Consider the following 10,446-nt stretch of genomic DNA (forward strand, 5'->3'; position numbering starts at 1 on the left):
GTCCCCAGCAAAGAGCATCGTTGGGACAGAGCTGGGCTCAAATCTCATGGAAGGTACTGAAATCTCTCACACATGCCCTGGCCCAGGTGCAGACAGTCCAAGCACAGAAGCAGTTGTTTTATACTTAATTTACAAAAGAGACCCCAAAATAATAATAATAAACCATCCAGGGGCAGGGGAGCAGGGTCAGGTCCTCCCCGGCCATACCCTTCTTCCTCTCTGACAGGAAGAGAAGGGGCCTCCTCGGGGACTGCCCCTCCCCCTTAGAACAGGGGGGCGTGGTGAGAGCTGGCATGGACGCCCTACTGGGCATCCTGGGGGGCTCTGCCCCCTCCAGACTCCAGTTTGTCCACCCCTTCCTTGCAGGCTCCTACATGCCTGGCAGAGTCCTTGTGGCAGAGGCCAGCTTGCCTGGCAGCCAGGTGAGAGAGCCCTACAAAGTCCAGGTGAAGGCTAGGGCTGCCACAGCAAGCAGGCTGGTGAGGTGGGGCGCAGCCCAGGGCCCATCGGCTCCCCCAGCTGCCCGCCTATGGTCCCTCTGGCATTGTTCGCCACCCCAGCCTAAGTAGCACTGGCAGCGAAAGTGCTTCTGCAGGTGGTCGCGGTCGGCCCAGCTGAGCTCGCCCTCTGGTCGTAGCTGGGGCTCACCAGGTACATGGGTAGGCACTAGGCGGAAGCTGCTGGCACTGAGGTGGAGAAAGGTACTGGCGCTGGGGTCGCGGCGCACGCAGCGCCCGTGGCCATGGCACTGGGCCCAGCTGCAATACTGGGCAGCCCACGACACGTTGACTACGTAGGGGATCAGCAGCTGCATCAGGTAATTCTTGAGGTACTGGCAGGTCTCCTGGGGGCAGAGGCCAGGGATTAGGGTCAGCTGCCTCGGCCCACTGACCAAGATGAAAACTCTGTGTCCACACCGCGGTGACCGTACCTTCTTTTACTGGTGCACACACATGTACACGCGCACGTGTGCCTGAGCCCTCACTGTCCCTGCTCCTGCTGTGAACGGCTGGGGGCAGAGAGTGGAGGCCAGCAGGGCAGGCGGGGAAGGACAGAACTCAACAGCTGTTCAGGACAGAATGTCCCCTTTCTTGGGAGCAGGGCAGGGGCCGCACCTTCTCTGTTGAGACCAGGCATGATTTGGGTGGGAAACGGACAAGGGGCCAGACTAGGTTTGCCCACCTTGAGGCTGGTATCCCAAAACCCCAACTTTCTGGCTGTCCCTGCAGACTCTGCAGACCCTGTGGGCTGGGTAGGTCTTACTTACCGCATTGGTGGTGAACCCTGCGTCGCCCCAAAGGATGACACCGGCTGCACCTAGGGCGGCACTCTCGCCAATGGTGGAGATGAGATCCATCTGTGTGGGAAGGGGCTGGTCACTGGGGAGGACAGACAGGGTGGGCAGGTCCCAGCCTGTTCTGTCTTGCTGAACCCCCAGCCTGGTCCTGCCCCTCTCCCCCTCAGGCCGAGGCTCTGTTTCACTTTCTCCTTAAATGTTTAAGCCATTTCCACCCCCACCGTTGTCCCTGGTGTCTCTCTCCCAAGCCAAGGGCACACTTGAGCCTAGGATGTAGCCACCAGGACAGGCTCCAAAGTCAGAATGCCTAGGCTCAAGTCCTAACTCTGTCCAGGATTTGCTGGGGGCTTTGGGCAAAATTTTCAGCATCTCAGAGCTTCAATTTTCTTATCCACAAAGTGAAGATAATGACATCGTGCTTCTGCAAAGTGAAGGGACTGAGGTAAAGGGACATAGAGTAGCCAGTAGATTGCGGGGCAGGAGGCCCCCTGGTAACTCAAACCTGCGGTGGCCCCTGAGGAAGGCAGGGCCCTGGGAGGCACATACCTCGCTAAGGCCCGTGAGACTGCGGCTGTAGGTGGGCCGCGTGAAGACGTAGACCGGGAGTGCATGGTCGGCATGGTGGGTGCGAGCCACACGAAGGGCCTCCTGAACACGGAAGCTGACGAAGTTGCGGCCGTGGGCGGTGGAAGCGAGGGTCTCGTCCAGGTAGACGGAGGGGAAGAGGGCCGTGCTCTCGGCCCACAGCCAGGCCAGCTGGTCGTTGCGGGAGACCTCGACGTCAGGGCAGCGGCCTGTATAGGTCTCCCAGTTCTGTGCATAGTCGTGGTTGTAGCAGTCGGGAAAGAGGTAGAAGCCCCAGAGGTGGCGAGGCCGAACTGTCTTGACAAAGCGCAGAGTCTCCAGCATGAACTGCCGAGCAGCAAACTCAAACTCGTACTGAGCCTGCTTGCCCACGCGGTCTGATGGCCAGTCGGGGTGGCGGCTGGCCACCAACTGGCGCGATGACTGGCGGTACACGTCTTTGTCCTGCCAGTTGCGCACCCACACAGGCCGCCAGTCCTCCCAGTCGATGACTGCCAGCCCCGCAGGCTCCTGTCTCCGGATGTAGTGCTCCACGTGTTCCTGCAGCATCTTCAGGTGTGCCCAGAGGCTCCCATTCTGTGGCACACCACCATGCTTAGACCTCCCTGCCGAATCGAAATGTGGATACAGGCCTAGCCGATTCCGGTAGAAGATGGTGATGTTCTGGTCCACAAAACCCTCATTTGGTGAGGCCTGCACGTCAAAGGCTTTTTCCTCTGGGTCCAGTGGGACCTTGAGGCGTGGGCCACAGTCCTGTGTGGGCACGTCCCATGCTACCACAAAGGGCCGGCCTGTGAAGATGGGTGGTGCCGTGGGCTTGAGCTCCGTGGCCCATGCCACCGCCAACACCAGGGCCAGTGTGACGGCGGGGCTCAGGCCTGCCCACATGCTGGGGGCTGCAGGGAGACGGTGTCACCTGCCTGGCACCAGCTCAGGAACTGAGGAAAGGGTGGGAGAGAGCAAGTCAGGCTAGAGAATCCTGGAGGTGTCTATCCCAAACCCGTCCACACTCCCAAAGCCCATGCTGTGTGGGGCACTGTGCTGAGGGCTGTTCAGATCTGTTACATAGCTGTAACACATCTGAGAGACCACGGGCCACCGAGGGGCAGGCAAGACACCTTGGGAACTCACTGGCAGGAGCACAGGGCTCCTTCTTGGAGCAGGTGGCCTAAGGCTGAGAAGGGGACCTCTGATAGGTCTGTAGATCCCTCTAAGAATTGGACGGATTAAGCTATAGGCTCGCTGACCAGAGACACACGCATGCCTGCATACTACCCAGGGCACGGTTTCAGAAAGCCCGGAACCCCGACGCCCACTCTACCCGGTGAGGAACTCTTGGTCCAAAGAAACGACAGCATTTGGGTAAGGCAGGGCACAGCTCAGCTGCGGCTAGCACGCTGGAACACAGCCGGGGAGCGAGTACAGCACCCGCCAGGCAGAAGAGTGAGGCTGTCAGGACTGTCTCGAGCCCGGACACTCTCCCAAGCTTAGTAGAAGTCCCGCAGAGACAAAGGGGCAGCGGACCTCCCACGGCGGCGCCGGCCGACCGGCCCTTCCCTCCACAGCCACCGGAATGCGCGCGCCCGACGCCAGGCGGTCGGGATAAAGCTCACTCCGTTTGGCCTTTGTGCAGGACCCCGCCTCCGCTCTGCACGTGGGGCCTGAGCCCGGCGCTGTGGGAGTGGGGTCCCTGGGCTGCTTCTCTACAGGTTCCGAACTCAGCTCACGGGAAGAAAGCCGCCAGGTTTGCACCGCCAGCCCTCACCTCGCGCGGGGTGCCGCCGGGGCCCGCGCCATAGCCACCGCCATCCCCGGCCCAGCCCACTCCGGCCACTCGCCCAGGCACAGCCTGGGTTCGGCTCCGGCTCGGCGCCTCTGCTGACCCCGCCCCCTGGCCCGCGGACCCTTTAAGAATCCAGTGCGGAGGCGGGCCCGGGGCAGGACTTGCGGTCGGCGAGGGGAGGTGTGCCTCACTTTCTAGCCGCCACTGCCGCGTTTCGGTCTCCAGGGTCCCCAGATCCCCCGCCAAGGAACGTGACCATCCATCTAGGACCGTGAGGCCCCACCGAATGGGGCTTTCTTCTGTAGTCTCAGCCACCAGCGCCAGTCAGCCCGAGGTTCCCACCCCCCCACGCGGCCTGCGGCCGGTGGTACAGTCCTCCCTGCGCCGCGGCGCGGCCAGCCCCTTAAAGGGAAAGCAAAAAAGACTGGGATGGAGGAGGGGGAAAACGGAGGTGGCCTTCTCCCGTCAGGCCGTACGTAAGGAGGTGCTGTGGACCCTCAAGGCCTTGGCTAAAGGCAGCCGCGGATCTGGCTCGTTATCCCGGAGTGTAGCCCCCAGCCCTGGGGCCATTTTGTGTGAAAAGGGGGACGGTGACCAGTGCCGATCTCCAGCCGCCCAGGACAGTAATGTCCTGACACCTACGGATCAGGGCTCCCCTCCCCCGTCCAGGGTCTGAAGGGGCACCCCGCCCCCTGCTTGACTGGGGGAGGGGGCCGAGCGCCTGCCTCTTAGCCCTTTTAGGGCTGGGCGGAGGCAGTGGTTGTCTTGACAACAGGAGCTGTGGGTCGCAGCGTGGCCAGTCAGCTGGGGGCCGGTAAGCCCAGAGGGCCCTGGGGGTAGGGCATCCCCCAACCCCAGACCTACCTCAGGGATAGGCCAATCCCTGGAATCCCGTCCCCTCCAGCCCAGTTTCAGGCGCGGGGGGTGGGCTGTGAGAGCTCCCAAGGCTTTCTTTCTACTCTGAGGAGGCTGCCACCCTCGCAGAAATTCCTGGCGGGACGGCGGAGAAAGCCAGCGCGGCCAGAGGGGCAACCTCGGGCTTCCCCCCGGTATCCTGAACCCTTTCATCCGCTGGGGAGTAGGCTTGCATATGGGCTAGGGCGAGATCTCCTTGCCTCTTCCTAGGTGCGCTTCCCATGGGGGGCTCAGTTCCCCGAAGGGCGCAGGTCTGCACCGCCGGCCCATTCCCCACTCGCACGCAGGGGAGGAGAGGGAGGAAGCGCTGCTGTGAGCGCACCTATGGGGGATGGGGTGCGGACCAGTTTTCTGTGCTGGGCTCACCTGTGTGGGAGTCCGTCGGCCCAGGAGGTCAGCGGTCTCCTCCTTCCCAGGGTAGCCTCTCCAGCCAAGCTACTAGCGCCAGCTGCTGCCCGCCGGGCAGCCCGCTGGCGACTTGATAAACCCCATCCCCTCCCACCCGCTCCCGCCTCCCACCCCAGCCCTTTCTCCTCACTTCCTGCTGCCCCTCGGAGAGGAAAGGGTCAGGAACGGCGTGGGGGAGGGGACCGCCTTGACCCTACTTCCCTCCGGTATGCCCTGTTGGCTGGCTGCCCTCCCCACCCTTCCTCCAGTAGGTCCTGGCCCGGGTGAACTGGGCCAGGTGACAGGAAGGCTGTGGGATCTGGCTCAGGTGCCAGCCTCCCTGACGCTGGCAGCTTTCTTAACATTGAAAGCTCTTCTCCCCAACTTTCCCTTGGGGTTGAGGCCCATTCTCAAATGCAGTAGTGTGAATGGAGGGGCCCCCAGGGGTGATGTTTTGGGGAGTCAGACTACTTGGGAAATGATTGACTGATGATCCCCTTGAGCAGGTGATGAAGGGAACCAGCTGGTTAGTGGGGGAGGGGCAGGTAGGAAAAATTACAGGAACTGAGTCAATTTTTTCCCCACCAAGTGGAAATGTCCCAAGTGTAATCAAGTAGTTGTGTTGACATGTGTCTCTGGGGATGGGGCAGGGGCCGGGAGGGTTCTGCAGGGTACTCTCCTTCCGGAGGACATTCCTAGTGGATTTTACTGAGACTCTGTAGAGCTGGGGGCTCCTACAACATGGGTAAGGAAAAGAGTATGTTCCTGTGGGCGGGGTGTGCCCATAATGCAGCTGGCTCTGAGGAGGCCGTGATAGGGTCCCAGCAGACCCCTTCAGAGGTGCAGACAAACCTGTATATTCTCAAATCACTTGAGCCTACCCGCCTTCCTTACTGTATTGTCCCACTGATGCCCAGGGCCACGCCCTAACAGGCTGTGTAGGATTGGGGGCTTGGGGTGGTGGGCATGAACCCTGGAGTCTGTCCCTGAGGACCAAGGAGTCCAGGACATTGCATAGGGTGTGTGTGTCCCTGGACCACCACGCTGGTCCCACAAGAGACACTGGTTTTAGAAGCTCCAAGGGTGGTGGCCCCTGGGGAAACAAAGGCCAGACCAGACTGTCCCAGGGCAAGGCACTTCCTCAGGCAGACGGCAGGAAGGAAGTGAGCACAGCCCAGTGGGAGGGAGTGGGAAAGCAGTGCTCTGACCCCCATTGTTTCCAGCTTTGGGGTCAGCTGGGGCAGGCCCAGCACAAGGAGTTCCCCTGCACTGGGACAGCGGTGAGAGACGGGATACCATCTGGTGTGGCAGAACCCTGACCCTGGGGCAGTCAGTAGGCGGGACAGTGGAGGATGATGGGGCCTTATGTCTAGCATCTTACTGGGAAAATGGGCAGGTTCCCAAAGAACTGTAAATCCAGGCTGCACAGTGTGATCCTGCTCTGGACCTGTCAGTTTAAGCTTCCTAAAGACTGGCAGGCCAACTCCCCAGAGCCAGAAGCCTGTGGCCTCGAACTCCCTCCTCCCTAACTGGGAGTTGGCCTAATGGCCATAGGCTGGACCTGAACCAACCTTATAGCAGGCCCTGAGACATATAGGCCAAATGTCCACAGGGGGGCCGGATGCAAGTGAGAAGACAGGTGGGAGGGAACAGAGAAAGTACGGGGCTGTTGAGCTTTTCCTGCTGGAGCAGAAGACCCAAGCCCAGTCCCCTGGTAGTGTCCGCAGGAAGCCCTGGGAGAAGGCTGGTGGGTTTGGGCTGCAGAGCCTGGCAGTATATCAAGGGCATGGTGGCACCCATCTGGTTGCTGTCCACCTAAGGCTGGGCCTTGGAGGTCCATAGGGCTCAAGCTATGACCTCATGTGGGGCAACTGGCATTGCTGGGGGCAGGACAGATGTTCCTGACCTATCTGAGATCACACTCTCACCTCAAGTTAGGAAGGTGGGGCCAACTGCTAGTGAGCAGGCCAAGACTTTCCAGTCTTACGGATCCCCACCTACCAAACACAATAGATGAATGGCCCTCCATCCCGAGTGGCCCTGTGGTGAGATCTATGTGAATACACTGCCACCTGCTGGTCATGGCTGGGGTGGCCACAGGCTGGGCTCAGGCTTTCCCTGGGTGTTGGTGATAGGAGGCCACCAGAGTCCTGGGCCCAGGCCTATCTATTGAGCCCAGATGGGGAGGCAGCCCCACTGGGTGTTATAGCCCCAGAGGATGCCACTCTTGTATGCAGGGTCTACAAATAATTTTATTGAAACTGAACAAATAATACGACAGCCTTCCTAGATTGGGGGCCACCCTTCCCATACCATTTTCCACACTCTTGAAGCACAGAGGTTGCACAGTAAAGAATTAAAAAAAAAGTCATATCTATGTAGAAATCAGACTCTGCCCCAACAACGTCATGGACTAGACTATTTACAAACTTTCACATTTTAAGTATTCCTTTTATGGTTGTTCTCTCATTTCTGGCTCTGGTACATTCCCTTGACTGATCCTGAAGAGGGGGGCACACTGTAGGGGAAGGGGTGGTGGGGCTCCTCAGAGTTACTGGCACCAGTCCTAGGGTGTTGTCCCTCACCACGGGGTGGCAGATGGTCTCCTCCCAATGGGGGGGGGGCTGGTGCAAAGACAAGGGGGACTAGATGGAGTAAGTGACTTAGGGGCAACTCCCCATAGGCACAGGTATCCATAGCCCTTCCTCATCCCATCCTCTACTCTCAACCGGGGGGTGGGATGGGGAGGAAGGACGACAAGGGACAACAACTAGTTGTGGAGGGGAGGGATCAGCCCAGTCCTGCGTGGAGAGAAACCTCCCACACCAGTCCCTACTCTTATTAATACCCAACAAACTGTCCATCCATCTGGGGGTGGGAACATGGCAGGTAGGCAGGAAGAATCAGGCTTGCGTTGCCCCCAGCCTCTGTCTAACAGAGGAGGAATCGAGGTAGCAAACGGCTGAAATGCTCCAACAAAAGGGTGAAGGAAGTGAGGGAAAGGAAGTTCCTACTTGTGTACAGCTCCCACAGCCCTGTGGCTGGAAGAAGGCAGACCTTACTTGTAAAGTGCTGTAGCCCCTAACAGGGCTGGGCCCTAGGCAAGCTTGGAAGAAAGCAGATCAGGCAGGGGCACAGGAACCAGGCATTTCCAATCATTGTATGCCCTGCCAAGCTCCTCGTTGGACTGCTGGGGAAGGTGGGCTGGTAAGACCACTATGAGCCCTCACCAGCCACCAGCCAGCCACCTCTTGTCTGCATACAAACCAGCACCCAACCGACAATGCAGGACTGCCCCGCTCACAGCTGAAGGAAGGTTCCAGGCCAAAGGAGTTTATTCAGGATGTGGCTTCAGCCTAGATTCCTCAAAGGAAGCCACACCTTGAACCTGGGGGTTTCTTCCTGAGGCAGGGGGTGCTTATGCCTGCCACCCCCTAGGCTCACACCTCATAGAGGATCACGGGGAAATCCACATGGATGCGGGGGGGATCCAGCTTCACGATGCCCTGCCATGGAAACAGAGGCTAGTGAGGGCCATCTCAGTGCCCATATTCCAGGAAGGCTTCCTGTTCCTCCCAGTTCCTCCCCCAGGAGCTCCCACCATGACAGGAGACCCCATCTGGGTCTACCTCCACACACTCAACATAGGCTCTATGACCGGTGCCCAGCCTCTCACCTGAGGGATCAGGTTCTTATGTACCCGCCTCAGCTTGGCCCGCTTCTGCCCGTTCTTGGTGACGATTGTCTCCTCATAGAATTCATGAGCCAGGTCCCCATCCTCATCATAGAACATGGAGCTGTGTAGAAAGAGGGGAACAGGCTGGGCTGGAGTCTCACATCTGGTCATGGCAAATGCCACAGACCAGGAAGTGTACCCACCCTCAAATGGGGAGAAACAACCTTGGTGGGAGAAAAAGAAGATAATGTGTCTGTAGAATCTCCAGTTTAGGGTCTGGATTCTACTAGAAGTGAGAAGTGGGGTGGTGGCCAGTGCTACTCTCTGTCAGACACCAGAAAGAGAGGCCGTACCAGAGTACATTGTGCAGGCAGCCAAGACCAGTACTCATCACTGGTTTGTTCAGCAATAGCCATTCCAACATCAGGCCCCTGCCTTCACCCACGATTTCTAGTGAGCAGGATGGTGGCATGAGCATGTTGATCTCATTCCAGAAGCCACTGCTGGCCCAAGGCCAAAGTAGTCTGATCTAGGAGGAAGCCTAAAGGGGAAAAGGCTGCATCCTCCTCATGCCCCGCAGGTAGCTAGTGCAGCCAAGCTGCCACTGTTGGGACTTTCCTAGGATCTACAGCCAAAACTCTGGCATCACTTGAGTACCAGTCCCCAGGCGAACACCAGGGCCAGACCAATCTAGTGCTCTTGTCTGGACCTCTGGGGGATAGGGGGGAGGTCCGAGCTCCAGATCTGGAGAACAACACATCTGGGTGAGGGCCTTTTCCCCTAGGTCCCATCCCCAACACTGGGGCCCATTCCTGCTTTCGCAGCCCCTTCCCTCGCCATTGTAGGGAACAGAAACAGCCAAAAAAAAAAAGGGGTCATTCTCTCCAAAGAACTGAGGGAGAGGAAGGCTAGAAGGCTTCAGCTTGCAGGCTGGGTTGGAAGGGATGAAAGGAAGGGGTCCTGAAATCGCGGAGAGGCCCTCTTAGCTTTACCCTGCATAAAGCTGCCTGCCCAGGGACAAGTTACAGGCCCATTCTTCTCCCAGGGAGACCTTAAGAGTAGCCAGGACACCAGGAACCGACTGCCCGGCTTTCCACATCCCTTACTCTAATACGAGCCTGAAGTATGGGAGTGGTCCTAACTCGGGTGCAAGGGATACGGCGGCGGAAGCTACCGACGACGCGGGGAGCCTAGCCGCTAGTCTCTTCCCCCGGGCGGAACCCACGCCCTTACCCGCGGCGCGTGAATACGAAGGGGGGGACGACTCGGCCTCGCGGACGCACCAAAGCTTGCTCTGCGACCGCCGCCTCTGGACCGCCGCCCCCCGCCGCCGAGGCGAAGGGCCACAGGCCCCGAGCTTTGGAGCCGCTGGCGCCCATGTCAGGGCCGCCGGCTCATGGCGGACCCCGCGGCCGCTTTGCTCTCACAGGGCCGTCGGCGTCGCCATGCCCTGCTTCGGCTTCCCTTCGCTGGTGCCGCAGGTGCCGCCGCTGCCGCTGCCGCTGCCGCCGCCGCCGCCTTCCGCAGGCTCCGCTGTCTCCACGGAAACCTCATTTCCGCTTCCGTACGTTTCGCACGCTGCCCCTTTCGATTGGTTGCTTCTCTCGTCGGTCTGCAGAGCGGAACCAATAGCCGCCCTCAGACGCTAGGCATCCCAGCATGCACTGCGAGATGTCAAGTCCCGGCAGGCCACGCTCTCTCCAGCTGTGGCAGCTCCCACCCAGGAAAACAGTGGCTAGTCCTGCTGGCTTCTTTGGTGTGTGTGACGGCTCCAACGTCTCCATATTCCGAAGGTCAGTTCCA

General features: G+C 59.5%; 2 protein-coding genes across 4 annotated transcripts; both read right to left on the bottom strand.

Moving 5' to 3' along the window:
• Positions 1-102: 102 nt before the first annotated feature.
• HYAL2 (hyaluronidase 2) lies at positions 103-5,062 on the bottom strand. Of its 3 annotated transcripts, none has more exons than XM_016150010.2 (4): positions 4,947-5,062; positions 1,844-2,820; positions 1,268-1,357; positions 103-844 (listed from the first exon to the last, which is right to left on the bottom strand). In XM_016150010.2, the coding sequence occupies exons 2-4, from the start codon at positions 2,768-2,770 to the stop codon at positions 434-436; spliced, it is 1,428 nt and encodes a 475-aa protein (XP_016005496.1). In that variant the 5' UTR covers positions 2,771-2,820; positions 4,947-5,062; the 3' UTR covers positions 103-433. The 3 variants fall into 3 exon arrangements, with proteins under 3 accessions (XP_016005496.1, XP_016005497.1, XP_036075603.1); XM_016150011.2 differs by lacking the exon at positions 4,947-5,062 and adding an exon at positions 3,648-3,772; XM_036219710.1 differs by lacking the exon at positions 4,947-5,062 and adding an exon at positions 3,204-3,449.
• Positions 5,063-7,194: 2,132 nt separating this feature from the next.
• TUSC2 (tumor suppressor 2, mitochondrial calcium regulator) lies at positions 7,195-10,178 on the bottom strand. The gene is made up of 3 exons (XM_016150012.2): positions 9,877-10,178; positions 8,644-8,764; positions 7,195-8,473 (listed from the first exon to the last, which is right to left on the bottom strand). The coding sequence occupies exons 1-3, from the start codon at positions 10,020-10,022 to the stop codon at positions 8,408-8,410; spliced, it is 333 nt and encodes a 110-aa protein (XP_016005498.1). The 5' UTR covers positions 10,023-10,178; the 3' UTR covers positions 7,195-8,407.
• Between the last annotated feature and the right edge of the window lie 268 nt (positions 10,179-10,446).

The sequence above is a fragment of the Rousettus aegyptiacus genome, unplaced genomic scaffold (genome assembly GCF_014176215.1).
Source record: "Rousettus aegyptiacus isolate mRouAeg1 unplaced genomic scaffold, mRouAeg1.p scaffold_m13_p_4, whole genome shotgun sequence".
Taxonomy (NCBI): Eukaryota; Metazoa; Chordata; class Mammalia; order Chiroptera; family Pteropodidae; genus Rousettus; species Rousettus aegyptiacus.